Source organism: Saccopteryx bilineata, chromosome 2 (genome assembly GCF_036850765.1).
Source record: "Saccopteryx bilineata isolate mSacBil1 chromosome 2, mSacBil1_pri_phased_curated, whole genome shotgun sequence".
Classification (NCBI taxonomy): Eukaryota; Metazoa; Chordata; class Mammalia; order Chiroptera; family Emballonuridae; genus Saccopteryx; species Saccopteryx bilineata.
Window position 1 is genome coordinate 101,237,595 of NC_089491.1, and position 21,345 is coordinate 101,258,939.

General features: G+C 40.7%; 1 protein-coding gene across 5 annotated transcripts in view; it reads left to right on the plus strand.

Annotated features, from left to right (window-relative positions):
* AUH (AU RNA binding methylglutaconyl-CoA hydratase) overlaps positions 1–21,345 on the plus strand; it is a 162,560-nt gene that overhangs the window by 109,527 nt on the left and 31,688 nt on the right. The window contains exons 7-8 of one of the 5 annotated variants that reach the window (XM_066257510.1): positions 1,350–1,471; positions 2,198–2,260. The exons of 3 other annotated variants lie outside the window; for them this stretch is intronic. In XM_066257510.1, the coding sequence (XP_066113607.1) occupies positions 1,350–1,471; positions 2,198–2,245 (170 nt within the window). In that variant the 3' untranslated portion in view covers positions 2,246–2,260. Of the gene's footprint in view, positions 1–1,349; positions 1,472–2,197; positions 2,261–21,345 lie in introns of those variants that run through there. One more of the 5 variants, XR_010729108.1, reaches the window with a different exon arrangement.

Here is a 21,345-nt window from a genome sequence, read left to right on the forward strand (position 1 = left end):
CGCCCACCAGGGGCGACGCTCTGCCCACCAGGGGGTGATGCTCTGCCCCTCCGGGGCATCGCTCTGTCGTGACCAGAGCCACTCTAGCGCCTGGGGCAGAGGCCAAGGAGCCATCCCCAGCGCCCGGGCCATCTTTGCTCCAATGGAGCCTTTCAGCCTTGCTTTTCACCTGAATTGCTGAAGGACTTTTGTAGGATCTTTGTCAATGTAATCTCTTCAAGCAATGAAAGGACCTTGTTTAAGGAGTTGTATGATGAATTATTTTACAGAGAAATAGGCTGTTATTTTAAAAATTGTAAGTCATTCATTGGATTTAAAGTAAAGATAAACATTTTAAAAATACTAGTTATTACAGCTGGTATAGAAACAAAAAATTTGCCCGTTCTCATTAGATGTTCATCTATAGCATATGTGATTATGCTCCAGGAGAAAATTAAAAGATTGTTTTAATCCTTCCATAATTAAAAGGTCAATTTTAATGGTTTTATTTCTTTGCCCTTGGTGTTTCATGATACCTTTGTTTCAATTTAGTCAAAATGTATACTGTATCCCTATCCAGCTGTGATGCCAAGTATTCTTTTGCATTTTATTTTCAGCATGTGGCTACCTGGTCATTCCTGGTCATTCACAGACACCCTACCCTTTCCTGCTCCTGCAGCTGTGGGAATTGGGACTCCACGAGGACAGCCACAGTCTTTGTGGTGCAGAGAGACAGTGACAGGGAGGCCCGTGCGTGTGCACACCGGCTCTGCTAATGATTAATGCTCGGCCGAGGGTGGGGGTTGTGGCGCCACCCTCAGAGCTGGTGTGAGACACACATGAGTTTATAAAGTACGTAGGACAGGGCCCAGCACGTGATGAGCACTAGGTAAATGTCCCTTGCTTGCTGCTTTGTGCTTTTTCCCGAGGCACCATTATTCATGTAGCTGTTTATTAATAATATGTAAAAGTTAAAAACACCAATTTCTGCTTGTCCCCAACACCATCAGAAAGAAAGCGAGAGAGGAGAAAAGAAAACTGATGGTAGAGTGATGTCCTCAACAGCGTCTGCCGCTCAACTAGACATTGAGAACCACTTCAGGTCAGAGAGGCATTTGAAGGACCTGGAAGTGGGAAGATGTTTCTGTACCATCTTAACATGTTATAATCCCGTAATCACAGCCTTGGAGGCCATGTGGTTATTCCTTGCTTGCCCACGTAAGGCTCTACCAGAAGACATGCCGAATGGAGCCTGTGCGGGCTGTAGGGTTACTGGGATGCCGTCCACGGGGCAAGGAGCAGGAGCAAAGGGGATGGTCTTTCCTGGCCTGCCCTCCACATTTGGCTCCCTTTTCCTTTTTCTCTTACAGGCTCATGGGAGCTTATAGCCATGGAAACTGCTGCTCCTGGCTTTTATAGTGAATACAGGCTCAGCCAGTGCCTGGCTTGTTTCCCCTTCTCCAGTGACTTCTTTCAGAAACCCAGCTCCTTTGTAAGTAGTACAGACCCAACACGAGCAAATCCGCGAGTGTTTGCGCCCCAGACACACACACCTCGTCAGCCTTCGCCTATGGGAGGGCCTGTGAGAGGACGAGAGTTCTGTGCTGGAGAGGGACTCAGAAGGAAGAGCCCGTGGGCACGGCCGTGAGCTCGTGCACCCTGGACGGTGGGCCTTGCAGAGCTGCTGCTGTATGTAAGGGCCTGGCCGGGAGCCGAGGGGGTTGATTATGCAGAACAGTTACCACGGCAAGGTCGTCCTCTTCCTCCCCCAGTGGATGATGAAGCTGGGATTCCCCAGGGTGAAGAGGTGTTCCTACGGGACCCCACACCCCGAGGTCCCTGTGCCTTTCTCTGAGGCTGCTCACGGCTTCCCTGTGTTCTAGGGGTGTCATCAGTTTGTTCACGAGTGATTTCTCCTTTTCGGGTACCTATTTGCCTTCACTACACGCCGAAGGGTGTGTTGATACATGCTATTAGGGGTTCTCTAGAACCGGAGTCTGTATTGCTTTCCGAGCTGAAGGATGTAATTTTTGGGTAGCAGCTCAGCACATCTCCGCATCCATGGCCTGATGAGCTTGTCCCAGGTGACCTTTGCCTGCAAGGGGAGCATCAGTGATTCATTAGAGAAATATCGACCTATTTCATGAAATTAAAATTATGGGTACTGTTTTCCGGAGGGAAGAAAATACAGTGCACTTAAAAAAAAATTTTTTTTTAGGTTTTTATTAGTGATTTAGAATCAAACACTATGGAAAACGTGACTTAAACCGGCCAGGCAGGCATCCTTCAGCTCCCTGGCGTAGGGGACTCACCTGTGTCTGCGTGGAAAAGTGAGGGCTTCTCCTGTTCCTGATCCTGCTCCGGACCTGGCGGACAATGAGAACTTTACAAATGTAGTAAGTGTTTGCTGAGTGCTAGAGTGGCCTTTATGGCCGTTTGCAGCATGGTTTGATGTGACTGGCGTGAGAAGGATCTGCACTCCGTGACAAGCGGGGCGGGCAGGCCCTGAGGGGAGGGTGATGTCTCAGGCTGCCTGGTGCACTGCCAGCCCGCTCAGGCCAAGGCCTGGCCCAGCACAGCGTCTCTGCCCTTCCACGCTGGGCCTGGACACAACTTTATTGCTAACCCATTTTTTCTTTCTTTTTTTTAAAAGAAGAGGTTAGTGGAGACTACAACTTCTAAGGAACCCCGAATTTAAAAAATTTTAAATAATCCTATTTTAAAGTAGGAAAAGCACTTTGAACATTTTGAATATGCTTTTATCTGTCACATTCATAATCATTAACAAAGGTATGAAAGATATTTGACCATAAAGTATCAATGCATCTCTTTTATTGCTATTTTTATGTTACTGCTAAGAAAAAAACCCAAGGAAGAAACACTTGTTGTGTGATCAGCTGACAGTCACAGGGGTGAGGTGACAGGAAGGGGATGACAGGACGCGGTGTGTCCTCAGTTTTGTCGCAGGGCCTTTGTGGCCGTCCTGATGCTGGGCTGGTGGTCAGAGGACTGCACTCTTCATTCTGTTATTCTCTTGTCACTTACGTGGCACTAGCTGCTACAGACCTGGATGCTTTGTTACACTAGTGACCAAGAGCAAAAAATGCTGTTATTCTAGGCTGCTAACTACAGCACATGTGCATGTGATTACAACTGCATTTTGACATGTGACAGTGAGGACCAAAGTTAGTGCTCTGTAAGGGGGAGGTGGTTGGAGCACAAGGCCTGCCTGCAGCCCAGGAAAGTCCTGTGTCCCAGCTCACAGCCCCGACAGTGTCCTGGGCTGAGTGTCCACCACCTCTGCAGCCTCTCCCATCCCCGCGGCTTCCTCTGTGCTGCAGCTTTTAGGCCAGGGTGTCCTTTGTCACAAATCCTACCTTGTGAAGAATTTATGCGTTAGTTTTTCTTATATTAATACTTTTATTAATACATTTAGACATTTTTAGGAAGAAGATATGTGCTTTATTTTGAGTCATTCTCAGTAGGCCCTTTAAATACAAAAGTAATAAATAATACAAAATTTTTAAATTATTTATTGATTAGAGAGAGAGGGAGGAAGGAAGAGAGAGACAGAAATATCAGTCTGTATGTGCCTTGACTGGGGATTGAACCCATAACTTCTGTGTACTGGGACAACGCTCTAACTGACTGAGCTATCCAGCAAGGGCTAGATAACACAACTTTAAACATTTAAAAATAAAGTTTGGTGTACAGGCAGATCATTGGGGTAAAGCATAGTCTTTTCAGCGAGTGGTTTCCATATGCAAAGGTGACTTTGATCTGTAGGTCTCACCCTATAAAGAATGAACTAAAATGGATCATAGAACTAAACATGAAACCTAAGAATATAAAACTTGTTCCACAAAATTTAGGAAAACAGTCTTTGTGCCACTGAGTTAGAAAGCTAAGATTTTTTTTTTAGATAAGACACCAAAAGCACAAGTTATATGAGAAGAAAATGGAAATATTGGACATGGTCAAAATTAAGAAACCTGTTGTCAAAGGCACTGCTAAGAGAATGATAGAAAGAAAAGTCCCAGATGGGGAGAAAATATGTACAGATGAGGTGTTCGGTAAAGAACAATATCTAAAGTCTGTAAAGACTCTGAAAATTCAATAGTAAGAAGACAAAGCACCTTAATTAAAAATTAGTCAAGAGGTTTGAGAAGCACTTCAGCAAAGAAGATAGATGAGCGAGGGGCAGATAAGCACGGAGAAGGTGTTCGGCACGGTGGAGGGAGTGCAGATGACACCACAGGGGGACACCACCAACCAGTCAGTCCTAGAAGGGGCACTGGAGATACTGTGGCTGACTGTTCAAGTGTCGCAAGCACCTGGGACTGACTGGGACATTGCACACAGGAATGTAAAATGGCACACCTAATTTAGAAAGCAGTTCAGCATTTTTAAAACAGTTAAGTGTGCACCCATATGTTAAGTGTGTGGCCAGATGTGATAACAGTTATATATATATGTCACACGCTTATTTTACAGCTGCATAAATGTCTTCTCGTTTCTTTTTTCTGTTTTGTAGATGTGCTGTAATCTGTTTAGTTTGTTCCCTGTGGATAGACACTTGGTTATGTTCATTCTTTTGTAGTTACAAATAGCGGCTCAATAAAAAACCTTGTTCACATATCATTTCACATTTTACTGGGCAGGCCCTCAGTAGCACCCTGGCAGTGAGACAGCTGGAACTGAGGGCAGCTATCTGAGTCGGTGCTAGCCTTTCCTGTGCAGGGCTGTGAGGGCCTGTGTCCCAGCAGCCTCACTCACAGGGTCAGCCACCGTTCGGGTGTTTGCTGGGCTGTCCTATGTGGAAGGGCTTTCTGAGGTTGCATACTTACACTTCTCTTTATAAGCCAAGGTGATGGTTTTTATATGTTTAAGGGCCTGCAGGGGAGGAAAAGCACTTTAACTCCACCCTCTTAAGTTCTCGGGCTGGGGCTCTGGCAATTTAACTGAAAAAAAAAAAAAAAAAAAAGACTAACAATAGAGAAAGTGTATTAACACAGCAGCACTCTTGTGCATGGGGGAAACTCAGTGATGAGTCAGTCAGGGAGGGGGTTAGAATTTGGGGGTTTGTGTACCATCTTAGACTGAACAAAGGAAAGGGGACTTGGGTTTTCGGTGGTGGGTAGGGTACGGAAAGCTGACATGTAGAAATGTATGCTAAATGGATTATTTAGTAAGGTGTATTTATAGTGCAGGTGTAGGTATGCCTTCTCCACCGGTAGGAGTTAAGAGTTGCCCTCTTCCTGGTACTGGAGAGGGAAGACGCCTTTACAGGTGGACGTTTCCTTTATAAATGGGCATTTCCTTTCCAAAAGGAAAGCTTTATGCTCTGGTTTTAGAGTTTTTTGCCTTCAACTCATAGTGATCCTTATGACAAAGTGGACTGTTTTTGAGTAGTGTGTGCTGGTGCTGTTCAGAGCATTTGAACTTTTAACTATCTGTTCATAGCTTTTGTCTTCTTCCCTTATTGTCAAATTGAGTTATCAATCTCAATTTGTAGTAGTTTTGTTAGATATTAACAAGTACAAATTGTCAGTTGCAGAGTAGTCGCGGGGATGGAAAGGACAGCACAGGGAATTTAATCAATAGTGATGTAATAACTGTGTGGTGTGGGTGGGCACTTGAGGTGTTGAGGGATCACTTTGTAAGTTATGTCAGTGTCTAATCACTGTGCTGTACACCTGAAACTAATACAATATTGATCAACTGTAACTGAAAAATTATTTTAATTTTAAAAATTATTTTTTTTGTCATTTTTTTTTCCCTCAATTTGCAAATATTTTTGTTATGTTGACCATAACAAAATTCTAATTTGCTTAGGATTTTTCTCTTCTGTTTTTCTCGATAAAGTTTTTTCATGCATTCATCTCTTTTACTTATTTACGGATTTTGAGACCTAGACCCAGGTTATTAAGAATTCATTCCATTTTTTTAGTCCTTGGAAGTGTTTTTTTTGGGGGGGGGGGATCTCAATCTACTTGGCACTTAATCTGATCTATGAGAATTGGATGCAGTTTTACCTTTTTCTCACGTTTTTGCCTTTATTCTTGAGGAATATGTTAACTGGAGATGGACATTTAAGTTGGCATTTGTTTTTTGTTTTGTTTTTTTCAGTCCTGTGAGGATATCCCCCTCTCTTCTGGCTTCTGTACTGAAGCAGTTGGCTCTAGTTTAGTGTTTCCCCCACCCCCCCAATGAATATGTACTTTTTTCTTCCCTAATTGCTATTCTTTTTTCTCTTTATCTCTGGCTTCCTGGAGTTTCGTTGTTTTCATGAAAGTGTGACTTCTGTTTTCTTGACCGTGCTTGCTCTAGGAATGGGTGGGGTGGGTGTTCTGCAGTGTTTTGGAATCTCCAGCTACATCTCTTGAAATGTCTTTGCCTCTAGCTTCTTTCCTGTCTTCTCGGACTGATCCCTGTCTTCTCTGTGGGCTGCGTTTTAGATAATTCTTCGGATCTTTTTCCCAGTTTACTTTGCTTTGTTTTGCTGTCTTCAGCCTGCTGCTCCATAAATCTATCAAGTTTTTCATTTTAGTTACTGCGTTTTCTCTTTTTAGAAATTTTGTTTGGTTCATTTTAAAATATGCTGTCACTTTTTCTAGTCCCCAGTGAATATGTTCAACTTCATCATTTGTTTACATATGGCAGACATACTTGCTTTGAGCTGTATTATCTGATCGTTCCATTTCTGAGGTCTGTGTGGGTCCTTTTATTCCTTTCATTGTTTCTGTTGGTCCTTGTTTTTGTCTGTTTTCTCTTTGTGGCTGCTTGCTAGCCGTTCCCCGTGAGTGGGCTCCTGATGGGCTGACCGTGCCCTCCCCCAGAGAGGTTGGCGTCTGCTCTGCCATTTGCTGGAGGGCACATTAACTTTTTTGGGCTCCACCAGCGCCCGGATTCTGTGACCCTGTGGTCCCAGAGTGCAGAGGGGTGGTTCGGTGACCATTGTGTTTGAGGGAGCTGTCTCGTTCTTTTTCTCCTTCTTTTTCTCCTTCCTCTTGCTCCGTTCAGCAGCAAGGCAAGCTTTGCACAGTCTTGTGGTTATGAGGATGATGGCTGGTTTCCCCCTCTGGACCAGAGCCCTCTGAAGTCCTCCTGTGTTGTGGATGCCCCTGCCTTAGTGGTGTGGGCCTGACTTCTGTCCTCCATCTCGTGGCCTCGAGCTGGGAGCAGGAGCCTGAGGTGTGATGTCTGTGAGCTGCTCTGCTGGCAGCTGTGACTCTGGGTGTCCACCCCCCAGTGGCCTAGGAGTCCCTTGCTGCTTGATCCTTTAGAGCTCCAGCGCTTTTAACTGGACAGGTTTTACTTTATATTCTGAAACCTAGTCTCTATCTTGAAACTGAAGTCAACCTGTTAGACTTTTTAATGTTTTTTATTAAATTTATAGATACATTTTAAAAAGATGGAGATATTTACTATATTATGGACTATCTCATAAATCAGTTTTAGGAGCTTTATCTTTTAACTAGCTTATTTAACATATTTTCCTGTCATTTAACATATCTGTATGTTTTTAACTTTGAACCCTCATGGCTTTGGAGACTGATAACTTTATTGCTTTGTAGACAAAGACTATGGACTAGTATGAATTACTTTGTTAAGGTTTTCTCTGTGACCTAGCACATAGTTGTCATACATGTTGCAGTGTATATTGGAAATTAATAGGTCAGATTTGTAGTTTTCCAGTGATCTGATCAGAGAGGGGACACCCTGATACAAAGGCCCAGATGGTAGATTCACCAGGCCTGGGCCCTGCGGCCCTTGCCGTCACAAAGCTGCGGCAGGCAGAGTGGGCTCTGTCTCGTCTCTCAGCTCCCGATTGGTGGACCCCGACCTCTAGGCTTGCCCTGGGTTTTCTGTCTGTGTTCTCAGGACATGTTTCAGGAAGAATTAAGTACAGAGGTGCCTCTTTTTATTTCTGGTGATTGTTCTCCCTGAGGGAGTTTTGTCTGTGTTCCAGCCGTCTGTTGCCACAATAACGCTGTGTAACAATCCACTCTGAAAGGAAGTGGCTCAGAACAATGACTGTTTATGTAGCTCACGTGCCTGTGCAGGAGAGATTCAGGCCAGGCCCCTCTGGCAGGTCTGGTCTTGCTGCGCCCCTCGAGGTCTGGCAGCTGGCCATGGGCTGTTCCAGATGGACGCCCTGGATGAGGAGGGTGACTCAGCCTGCCCCCGGCCCTACGTCCTCCCGCAGGCTGGTCCTGGCACGTCCTGCATGTAGGCAGAGACCTGCAGGTGTGGCGTAGCCTCTGCTCTGTGCCACTGACCAGCTTCATCACACTCCTGTCCCTGCCTGAGGGAGCGGGGTGTGGCCCCTGAACATGGAGTCTGCCAGAGGGAAACAGTCTCTGGTTTACCTGCATACCCCTTATCAGAAATTCATTTTATACCATTCTTGATTTTAATCGAAAATTGATGCTTGTATTTCTTTGTTTTGAAGTAAAACTTTTCAGAATTATTTGAGAAATGTAAGGTTAAAAAAAAAAAACACCAGTTATTTTATAGCCAATATTTTACTTCCCCCAAAACAGCAGCTTTTTAATTTTTTTTTGTTTAGAGAGAGAGAGGGAGAGACAGGAAGGAGAGAGATGAGAAGCATCAACTCATAGATACATCACTTTAGTTGTTGATTGCTTCTCATATGTGCCTTGATGGGGGGTGGTGGGAGACTCCAGCAGAGCCAGTGACCTTGGGGTCAGGTTGATGATCACATGCTCAAGCTGGAACCCCACGCTCAAGCCAGACAAGCCCATGTTCAAGACAGTGCCCTTAGGTTTCAAACCTGGGACCTCAGTGTCCCAGGTTGATGCTCTATGCACTACTCCACTATCCGTCAGGCAAACAGAAGCCTTTTTCAACCTGAAGTATCTCTTGTGTTTTATTATGACAAATAATTTATTAAAATCAAAATAATAAAACACAGAAGTTTAGTTTTTATGACATCAGCTCTCTTAAATGGATGTGGCCACCAGAGAGACAAGCGGAAATTGTTCTCGAAATGCAGCCTCTGCTGTCGTATCTACAATGTGTGCCAGGCTTCCTGTTCCTGCAGGCCTGGGTCGTGAGCGTGTCCTCCATCTGTGGAATCGAAGTCCCATCACAAGGAGACCCCGTGAGCAGGAGGGCCGCTAATTCAGAAGAAGGTCAGTCTGATGGCTCCTGGTCTCCCATCATGGAGGTGATAGAGGGACCTGTTTTACCCTAGAGCTGGGGCACTTCCTGCTTCTGAGACATGCTGATGGGATCGGTGGGGGTAGGGAGCTTGGAATTGGTTACTGCAGGTGTGACAGCTAAACAGAAGGACCACAGCGAGGAGGAGATGGGAGGGGTCCTGCCTGGTGTGTGTGTGTGACAGGGAGAGGGCTGAGAGCTGCTCATGCAATGAGAGGGTAAGGGAGCGGGGCCGGGTGGGTCCGCGGAGCACAGGCAGCAGGAGGGTGAGCTGCTCACCGGGCCTCCCTTGACCAGGGCTGTTTTCTGGCACTGGGGACTCAACTTCAAGTCGTGTCACTCCGTGAATTTCAGGATGTCCTGTAGTGGTGGTGTACTGTCAGATGTAGACTCAGAGAAGAAGAAAGGGGGTTTATGGCACGGTTGGGAGTGGCCAGTGGTGCAATGAGAAGAGAGTGGCAAGATTAGGGAGATTTACGACTAGGGGTCCTGGCAAGAATGTGGCTGCAGTTTCCCAGCGGTGGGGAGCGAAGGCTGCACAGAAGGGAAGGACAAATATGAGGGGACAAGGGAATGGGAGGGACTCAAGTCCCTGATGTTCGTGGGCTCTGCTCCCGTCCCAGTCCCCCACCTCCAGCCTCTGAGCACGCCCATTGCCTGCTTGAGACAGAATGGGTGGGTGAAATCCACACTTGTGCCTGCAAGAGTGTTTGGGGTCAGCTGTCTCCCTCCATCACACGGAGCACAGATGGCAGGAGGAGCAGCCGCCCAGGTGTGTGTCCTCGCGCTGTGCCCTACTTGCCCTGGCTCCAGGCCTGTTTTTCTCTCCGTGTGAAAGAGAAGGATAAGCTTGTAAGGATTAAATGAAGTAATACTTGTAAGTCTCTTGGCACCAGAGTTGGCTCCGCTCCGCTGGTGTCAGCTCTGAGTGCTTTCGTAGACCTCTTTCCCTGCTCTCTTCCTGCCCGGTTATCTTGGTCCTGGTGAGCCTATGTCTCTTATTTTATTTTTCCCCACTTCTGTCTTACTTTTTACTAAATCCTTGCTAACTATTGCAATGACTGATGGTTAGATGATCATGATAATTTCTTCTTATCAGATAAAAACCAGAGTGACCGTCTTCCATCCTGTGGCACAGTCTGATGAGAAGAGGGTCCCTGTTCTCAGTGTTTCTGCTTTTAAATTTATCACGGGGCTGCCTTCACATGCCTTTCTCGTCTGCCGCCTTTGCCCCATGGGAATTCGGGGGTGCTAGCCCCATGTTTGAGACATGTCCTGAATGTTCCCCAGCCTCTGCTTTTCAGTGAGTAAGATGTAAAAGCAGGCCACTCCTCCTTCTACTTGTTCTCTTTGTCCCCACCTCTCGTCCCCTCCACTGTTGAGTTTTCAGCTCATTTTTATTGCTTGTAAAGACAATGTCTAAAGACTAGCTGTGGGCTAGCCCAGTATCTACCCTAGGAAAATCTGCAATATACATTTAAATTTGTAGTCAATGTATATTACGTTTTCAGTGTTTAAAGAGCTTTCCACTGAAAATACTGGCAATGTGGCTTAATTTTAAAATTTGCGTGTCCAGCTGAGTTTTTCAGAGGAACACCTGTGTCAGTCCATGTTGACACGGCTATGTTGTGTGTAGTGACTGGAACAGACCAGTTGTTATTGCTAGGCTGGCAGTCACGAATACCTGCTGTGTCCACGGAGCAGGGACAGGTCAGGGACTGCCTCTCGGCCTCCCGTGTGTGGGTGCTCCGCAGCACACAGGGAGAGGGGATGAGGGCAGTGGCTGATCCCTCTCGTCCTGGTCATGTGCCCGTGTTCAGCAGTGTGTGAGGAGCCGCTGTGGGTGAGAAGGAAAAGAGTTTCAGCACTCAGGACAAGTTAATTTCACATCTATTTCATGTACAGCTGTGCTTTAACTTAGTTTTAAATATGAAATAACAAATATATAGAAATATGTCTATTAAACCTGTAGGTGAAACATCCATTTATTTGTGGGCAAGATAGGTAACTGGGAGCAAAATGAATAAGTAGGAATTCTACAGGTGGCCAGTGTTTGAGGTTTTCCTCCAGTATTTTATTATGATAGTTCTCTTATTTTAATTGATATTCCATTAATACTATACAGTGAACACTTTAAAAGTACATATTGGATGATTTTTATAAATTAGCCAAACATGAAAAAAACAATAGATGTGGAGAATACATGCATGCTTTCATAACACGTGATTTAGGAGGTTTTAGTTGTTTTATAGTATGTGTTTGTTTAGTTCGCTTTGTTTGAGTGTGAAGTTATTTTTGACAGTTTTTTTTTTCTTGCGACATGACCTAGAATTATGAAACATCGTATTGGATATATTTTACAAAAATAATTTATTTCCAGTTAGAGTTTTATCATCTCATTTGAATATGGTCAGGAGAATGTCTATCCCACTTTCTTGACATGAAACAGTTGTTGACTAGTTCCCTGAATAACATCTTCTGCAGTCGTCCCCCTTATCCGCAGTTCCATTTCTTGCAGTTTCAGTTACCGACAATCAACTGTGATCTGAAAATATTAAATGGAAACTTCCTGAAATAAACAATTCATAACTTTTAAATTGTGTACCATACTAAATAGCAAGATGAGATCTCACAACCTCTGCTCTGTTCATCTCAGGATGGGAATTATCCCTTTCTCTAGTGTGTCCATGCCACATAGACTACCTGCCTGTTAGTCACCCTTATTTTACTTATTACTCTGCCACATTCACATAACCTTTTTACAGGATATTGTTCTGATCGCTCAATTTTGTTATTTTGTTAATCTTTTACTATGCCTAATTTATAAATTAAGCTTTATCATTGGTATGCATGTATAGAAAAAATAGTATATATAGGGTTCAGTACTGTCCACGGTTTCAGTTGTCCACTGAGGGTCTTTGAGCGTACCCCCATGGATAAAGGGTGGCTGCTATACTTCCATTTCACAAAATGACTATTCTATAACCTCCAGTTTGTACTTTGTAATCTCTCCACCTTTTTCACTGAGATCCTAAGCACTTAGATTATACTTTGTATCTGTGAGTTTTTTTCTGTTGTGTTTGTTTATTTTGACTTTTAGATTCCACCTATAAGTGAAATCATATGGTATTTGTCATTGTCTGACTTATTTCATTTAGAATAGTACCCTTTAAGTCAGTGTTTTTCAACTACTGGTCCACCAGAAATTTTGTGCTTGATCATGAAAGGGTGAAATATTACTACATGATGTCAAAGACTTTACTGCTTATGTATTCTTCTAGGAGTATTAGTGTTTTTGGGTCTTACAAATTATGTCTTTAATCCATTTTGATTTTATTCTGTGGACAGTGTAATAAAGTGGTCTAGTTTATTATTTTTTTTTTTGCATGTGTCTTGCCCAGTTTTCCCAACATCATTTACTGAAGAGACTATTTTATCACATTATATATTTTTGCCTCCTTTATCAGAGATCAATTGAAAATACAGATATGGGTTTATTTCTGGGCTCTCTGTTCTGTTCCATTGATCTATGTCTGTTTTTTGTGATATTACCTTGCTGTTTTGATTAGTGTAGACTTGTAGTGTAGTTTGATGTCAAGTAGTATGATACCTCCAACTTTGTTTTTTCTCAAATGCTTTGGCTATTTGGGGATCTTTTGTGGTTCTCAGCAGGAGCAGTTAGTTATTAAAGGAGAAATCGGTAGTCAGAAGAAGGGGTCAAAATACTTAAGTTTAATAAGACCTGAAAGTCTGCTTCAATAGGAAACTGCAGCATCCCAGTTAGCTTAATTTGTTAGAAGGCTAAAAACATTCATAGACCTAATTGCACATTTCAGGAATCCACTGTGTCCTCAGAAGTTCACTGTGCCTCAGCCCTCCCACTCAGGTTTGGGAGGAGTCTCCCCAAGGCACTGCTGGTCAGGTGCTGGAGGGGGAAGGTGTTTCTGTGCTTGCAGTTTAAGGTATGTGCAGAAGAAATCAGAATGGCTCTCACAGAAGCCTGTCCGTCTAGCCTAGAAGAAGGATCTGATTGGTTAGCAGAAGAAATTAATGCAAGCCTGCGAAGTTTTAAAGCAACTGATAGGTTAGCTAAAGGAAAGCTAGTTCTTCCCAGCCCAAACATATAAACACAGTCTTAACAGAGACCTGGCCCTTTTTACCTATTTTTCCTTTTTCTCTGCCTGCCTGTTAAGAGAAACACGAGCCATTTTAGAAGCCATGCTGCGTGGGCTCATAGCCAGATGGTCTTCCAAGTACAGGCTTGAGCACCGCCTGGACTGGACCGAGCTTTGATACGGGCTAAACCATGGCGTGGAATGTCTGGACTTTAATCTTTATACTGGGCTTAATGAAGACTAGACTGGACGTTTTCCTTGGCAAGACGGAGTGAGATAAGACATTGGGAACCTGTAAATAACCTTCTGTTTTAACTCTGAATAAATCTTCCTGCAACAGCCTAAAGCTTCTCCAAGTGCAGGGTTTAGAAAATGCTTTCTAAATGACACCATATGTGGACCCCACCGCACTGATTTCAGAACTGATATCAGGTTCATATAAATTTTAGAATTATTTGTTCTAGTTCTGTGAAAGATGCCATTGATATTTTGATAGGAATTGCATTCAATCTGTAGATTGTTTTGTGTAGTATGGACGTTTTATCTATGAGCACAGTATATGCTTCCATTTATTTGTATCATTTAATTTTTTTAAATGTTTTATAGTTTTCTGAGTGCAAGTCTTTTACCTACTTAGTTAAACTTATTTATTATGTTTTATTCTTTTTAATGCAATTGTTAATGGCATTGTTTTTTTATTTTTCTTTCTGATAGTTTGTTATTGATGTATAAAAATTCAGCCAGTTTCTCAGTATTAATTTTGTATTCTGTTTGTTTGCTTAATTTATTTTAGTTCTAATTTTTTTTGGTGGATTCTTTAGGGTTCTCTCTCTATAGTATCATGTCATCTGCAAATAATGGCAGTTTTACTTCTTCCTTTCCAGTTTGGATGCCTTTTATTTATTTATTTTTCTTGTCTGATTGCTATGGCTAGGACTTCCAATACTGTGTGGAATTAAAGTGAGAAAGTGGGCAACCTTGTCTTGTTTCTGATCTTAAAAACAAAACAAAACAAAAAACTTAGTTTTTCCCTTTTGAGTATGATTTAGTTGTGGGTTTGTCATATATGGCTCTTTTTTTTTTTTTTTTTTTTTTAAGTGAGAGGAGGGGAGATAGAGAAACAGACTTCCACATGTGCCCTGACTTGGATCCACCTGGAAGCCCTTGTTGATGCTCGAATCAACTGAGATATCCTCAGCACCTGAGGCCAATGCTTGAACCAGTCAAGCCACTGGCTGTGAGAGGGGAAGAGAGAGAGAAGGGAGAGAGGGAGGGGAAGAGAAGCAGTTGGTTGCTTCTCATGTGTGCCCTGACTGGGGATTGAACCTGGGATGTCTCTATGCTGGACCAATGCTCTATTCACTGAACCAACTGGCCAGGGCCTATATGGCTTTTATTATATTGAGCTATGTTTCCTTTATTCTCACTTTGCTGAGAGTTTTTTATCAAAATGAATGCTAGATTTTTGTCAAATGCTTTTTCTGCATCTATTGATATGAGCATATGATTTGTATTCATTTTGTTATGTGATGTACCATGTTATTGATTTCTTATTCTTCTTTAATAAGCTTTTTAAAAAACATTTCTTGTAATACTACTTTGTTGCTGATGAACTCCTTTAGCTTTCTTTTCTGGGAAACTGTCTCTCTATTGATTCTAAATGATAGTCTGGCTGGGTATAATAGCCTCAGTTGTAGGTCTTTGCTTTTCATCACTTTGAAAATTTCATGCTGGAGCATTTCAGCACTTGCTCCCCAGCATATGTTGTATTTTTGGTCAAATTAACTCATATTTCTTTTTTTTTATTTTTTAATTTTTTTTAATTTTTTTATTTTTTTTTATTTTATAATTTTATTTTTTTAATGGGGTGACATCAATAAATCAGGATACATATATTCAAAGATAACAAGTCCAGGTTATCTTGTCGTTCAATTATGTTGCATACCCACCACCCAAAGTCAGATTGTCCTCTGTCACCTTCTATCTTGTTTCCTTTGTGCCCCTCCCACCCCCTATCCCTCTCCCATTCCCCCCTCCCCCCCGTAACCACCACACTCTTATCAATGTCTCTTAGTTTCACTATTATGTCCCACCTACGTATGGAATAATACAGTTCCTGTTTTTTTCTGATTTACTTATTTCGCTTCGTATCATCTTATCAAGATCCCACCATTTTGCTGTAAATGTTCCGATGTCATCATTTCTTATGGCTGAGTAGTATTCCATAGTGTATATGTGCCACATCTTCTTTATCCAGTCATCTATTGATGGGCTTTTTGGTTGTTTCCATGTCCTGGCCACTGTGAACAATGCTGCAATAAACATGGGGCTGCATGTGTCTTTACGTATCAATGTTTCTGAGTTTTTGGGATATATACCCAGTAGAGGGATTGCTGGGTCATAAGGTAGTTCTATTTGCAGTTTTTTGAGGAACCACCATACTTTCTTCCATAATGGTTGTACTACTTTACATTCCCACCAACAGTGTATGAGGGTTCCTTTTTCTCCACAGCCTCTCCAACATTTGCTATTACCTGACTTGCTAATAACAGCTAATCGAACAGGTGTGAGGTGGTATCTCATTGCCGTTTTGATTTGCATTTCTCTAATAGCTAAAGAAGATGAGCATCTTTTCATATATCTGTTGGCCATTTGTATTTCTTCCTGGGAGAAGTGTCTATTCATATCCTCTTCCCATTTTTTTATTGGATTGTTTGTTTGTTTGTTGTTGAGTTTTATGAGTTCTTTGTATATTTTGGATATTAGGCCCTTATCTGAGCTGTTGTTTGAAAATATCATTTCCCATTTAGTTGGCTTTCTGTTTATTTTGTTATCAGTTTCCCTTGCTGAGCAAAAACTTCTTAGTCTGATGTAGTCCCATTCATTAATTTTTGCCTTCACTTCTCTTGCCATTGGAGTCAAATTCATAAAATGCTCTTTAAAACCCAGGTCCATGAGTTGAGTACCTATGTCTTCTTCTATGTACTTAATTGTTTCAGGTCTTATGTTTAGATCTTTGATCCATTTTGAGTTAATTTTTGTACAGGGGGAGAGACTGTAGTCCAGTTTCATTCTTTTGCATGTGGCTTTCCAGTTTTCCCAGCACCAGTTATTGAAGAGGCTTTCTTTTCTCCATTGTGTGTTGTTGGCCCCTTTATCAAAAATTATTTGACTATATATATGTGGTTTTATTTCTGGACTTTCTATTCTGTTCCATTGGTCTGAGTGTCTATTTTTCTGCCAATACCATGCTGTTTTGATTGTCGTGGCCCTATAATAGAGTTTGAAGTCAGGTATTGTTATGCCCCCAGCTTCATTCTTTTTCTTTAGGATTGGTTTGGCTATTCGGGGTTTTTTATAGTTCCATATAAATCTGATGATTTTTTGCTCTATTTCTTTAAAAAATGTCATTGGAATTTTGATGGGAATTGCATTAAATTTGTATATTGCTTTGGGTAATATAGCCATCTTGATTATATTTATTCTTCCTAGCCAAGAACAAGGTATATTCTTCCATCTCATTATATCTTTTTCGATTTCTCTTAACAATGGTTTATAGTTTTCATTATATAAGTCCTTTACATTCTTTGTTATGTTTATTCCTAAGTATTTTATTTTTTTTGTTGCAATCGTGAAGGGGATTATTCTTTTGAGTTCCTTCTCAGTTGTTTCATTGTTGGCATATAGAAAGGCTATTGACTTCTGTATGTTAATTTTGTATCCTGCGACCTTACTGTATTGGCTTATTGTTTCTAGTAGTCTTTTTGTGGATTCTTTGGGGTTTTCGATGTATAGGATCATATCATCTGCAAAAAGTGATACCTTTACTTCTTCTTTTCCGATATGGATGCCTTTTATTTCTTTGTCTTGTCTGATTGCTCTGGCTAGAACCTCTAGTACCACATTAAATAAGAGTGGAGAGAGTGGACAACCCTGTCTTGTTCCTGATTTAAGGGGGAAAGCCTTCAGTTTAGTGCCATTTAATATGATGTTAGCTGATGGTTTATCATATATGGCCTTTATCATGTTGAGATATTTTCCTTCTATACCCATTTTGTTGAGAGTCTTAAACATAAAATTGTGTTGTATTTTATCGAAAGCCTTTTCTGCGTCTATTGATAAGATCATGTGGTTTTTGTTCTTTGTTTTGTTGATATGGTGTATTACATTAACCGTTTTACGTATGTTGAACCATCCTTGAGATTCTGGGATGAATCCTACTTGATCATGATGTATTATTTTTTTAATATGTTGTTGTATTCGATTTGCTAGTATTTTGTTTAGTATTTTAGCATCTGTATTCATTAGAGATATTGGTCTGTAGTTTTCTTTTTTTGTGCCATCCTTGCCTGGTTTTGGTATGAGGGTTATGTTGGCCTCATAAAATGTGTTTGGAAGTATTGCTTCTTCTTCAATTTTTTGGAAGACTTTGAGTAGAATAGGAACCAATTCTTCTTTGAATGTTTGATAAAATTCGCTGGTATAGCCGTCAGGGCCTGGACTTTTATTTTTGGGGAGGTTTTTAATGGTTTTTTCTATTTCTTCTCTACTGATAGGTCTGTTTAGGCTTTCTGCTTCTTCTTGACTCAGTCTAGGAAGGTTGTATTTTTCTAGAAATTTATCCATTTCTTCTAGGTTGTTGAATTTAGTGGCATAAAGTTTTTCATAGTATTCTACAATAATTCTTTGTATATCTACGGTGTCCGTGGTGATTTCTCCTCTTTCATTTTGGATTTTGTTTATATGAGTTCTTTCTCTTTTTTCCTTGGTAAGTCTTGCCAAGGGTTTGTCAATTTTGTTGATCTTTTCAAAGAACCAGCTCCTTGTTCTATTAATTTTTTCTATAGTTTTTCTGTTCTCTAATTCATTTATTTCTGCTCTGATTTTTATTATCTCCTTTCTTCGGCTGGTTTTGGGTTGTCTTTGTTCTTCTTTTTCTAGTTCCTTAAGGTGGGAAGTTAAGTGGTTCACTTGGGCTCTCTCTTGTTTGTTCATATATGCCTGAAGCGATATGAACTTCCCTCTTATCACTGCTTTTGCTGCATCCCATAGATTCTGATATGTCGTATTGTCATTTTCATTAGTCTGTATATATCTTTTGATCTCTGCACTTATTTCTTCTTTGACCCATTCATTTTTTAAAAGTATGTTGTTTAGTTTCCACATTTTTGTGGGATTTTTTTCCTCTTTTTTGCAGTTGAATTCTAGTTTCAAGGCTTTATGATCAGAAAATATGCTTGGTACAACTTCAATTTTTCTGAATTTGCTGATATTGTTTTTGTGGCCCAACATATGGTCAATTCTTGAGAATGATCCATGTACACTGGAGAAAAATGTATACTCAGTCACTTTGGGATGAAATGTCCTGTAGATGTCTATCATATCCAGGTGCTCTAGTGTTTTGTTTAAGGCCACTATGTCTTTGTTGATTCTCTGTTTGAATGACCGATCTAGAGCCGTCAGCGGTGTATTGAGGTCTCCAAGTATGATTGTATTTTTGTCAGTTTTTGTTTTAAGATCAATAAGTAGCTGTCTTATATATTTTGGTGCTCCTTGGTTTGGTGCATATATATTAAGAATTGTTATGTCTTCTTGATTCAGTGTCCCCTTAGCCATTATGAAATGGCCATTTTTGTCTCTAAGTACTTTTCCTGTCTTGTAGTCAGCATTATCCGATATGAGTATTGCTACACCTGCTTTTTTTTGGATGTTATTTGCTTGGAGTATTGTTTTCCAGCCTTTCACTTTGAATTTGTTTTTATCCTTGTTACTTAGATGAGTTTCCTGTAGGCAGCATACAGTTGGATTTTGTTTTTTAATCCATTCTGCTACTCTGTGCCTTTTTATTGGTGAGTTTAATCCATTTACATTTAGTGTAATTATTGATACTTGTGAGTTCCCTATTGCCATTTTATATCTTGCTTTCTGTTAGTTTTGTGTCTTGTTTGATCCTTCTCTTTCGTTTTTCTATCTTTTGTTTTTATTTGGTTGTATTCCATACATCTTTCCTCTGTTGCTATCTTTTTTATCTCATGTGCTTCTGTGGTGGTTTTTTCAATGGTGGTTACCTTTGAGTAATGAAAAGGGTCCCTACCCTGTTCATTGTAGCGAACTATTTTGTGAGTACTTTTGCACTCCATCGTCCTTTGCTACTGTTAATCTCCGTCTTCTCCCCCTCTTTCTTTTTGTTGTTGTCACAGTTTAAATTTGGTTTTATTGTGTTCTTCTTGGAGCTTTTACTTGTGGCTCTGTTTTTTTTTGTTCTTTGTATCTGATTGGAGAACCCCCTTTAGTAATTCCTGGAGTGGGGGTTTTCTGATGATAAATTCCCTCATCTTTTCTGTATCTGTGAATGTTTTTATTTCTCCTTCGTATTTGAAGGATAGCTTTGATGGGTATAGTATTCGTGGCTGAAAGTTCCTCTCTTTCAGGACTTTAAATATTGGGGTCCACTCTCTTCTAGCTTGTAGAGTTTCTGCTGAGAAATCTGATGATAATCTAATGGGCCTTCCTTTATATGTTGTATTCTTCTTTTCCCTGGCTGCCTTGAGAATTTTTTCTTTGCTGTTGGTTTGTGTCAATTTCATTATGATATGCCTTGGAGTAGGTTTGTTGGGGTTAAGAAAACTTGGAGTTCTGTTTGCTTCTTGAACTTGAGGCTTTAGTTCTTTCCACAGGCTTGGGAAGTTCTCATCAATTATTTGTTTAAGTATGTTCTCCATTCCATTTTCTCTCTCTTCTCCCTCTGATATACCTATTATTCTTATGTTATTCTTTTTGATGGAGTCAGATAATTCTTGTAGGGCTATCTCATTTTTTTTAATTTTTGAGTCTCTTTCTTCTTCTCTCTGTTGTGCCTCAAGTTGCTTGTCTTCTATTTCACTAATCCTCTCTTCTATCTGACCTGTTCTATTAGCTAAGCTTGTTACTTCGTTTTTCAGCTCGTGAATTGAGTTTTTCATCTCTGTTTGATTTGTTTTTATAGTTTCAATTTCCTTGGACATATATTCTTTGTGTTCATGGAGTTGTTTTCTGAGCTCCCTATATTGCCTTTCTGTGTTTTCTTGTATATCTCGGAGGATTTTTAGGATTTCTATCTTGAATTCTCTGTCATTTAGCTCCAAGGTTTCCAATATATTAAATTTTTTCTCCATAGATTTTTCCTCATCTAGCTGTGTTACCTCTCTTTCTTTTGTATCCATGATATTCGATTTTCTCTTCCTTAATGGCATCTGAGGGTGGTTTTGTTGATAGTATTAATGAGATTTAATAAAGAATAAAAAGTTAAAAAAAATATAAAAATAACAAATCGAAAAGAGTTGTTTTTTTTTAAAAAAAATTAATAATGAAATAAAAAAAAAAAAAATAAAATAAAAATTTTTTAAAAAAGGAAATTATTCCCCCCCTCTTTTTTTCCTCTCCTCTCCTCTCCCCTCTTTCTTGAGAAAATCTTGTGGTGGACTGTGAGTTATAACAAACAATGCCTGTGATGGAGGGCCTGAATTGGGGAAAAGTAATAAAGGGGCAAAAAAGAGAGAAAGAAAAAAGAAAAAAAAAAAAAAAAAAAAGAGCGTATGGACCCACAAAAAGCAAATAAGGAAAAAATTTGGGTCAAGAATAAAATGATTTGCTTTTAGGTGTTGGTTTTCTAAGAGTTATGATGAGAGGAATAAGAGGAAAATGGAAAAATGGGGGGACAAATTAAAAACTTACTATTGTATTTAGTGGAACAAGAACTAGATAATATGGAGAGCCAGGGATGGGAGCACTGCTAGTGAGTTAAAAAGGTGAAGTAAAAACCCCCCAAAATGCCACAAACATAGGTTTGAGTCCCAGATAAGATAATTTGTTTGTTATTGAGGTTTGAATGAGAGGAGATGTAAAGGAGAAAGGAAGAAACTAATATAGAGGGAGAAAAGAAAGAGAGAGAGAGAAAAAAAGAGGGAACCACTAAAAGAAGAAAAAAGAAAGGAGAGAGAGAGAGAGAGTTAAGGGTTTTGGAGTGCAACCCTCATAGAGAGAAAGGAAGAGAAGAGAAATGATAATGGGAGATGTAACACTTATG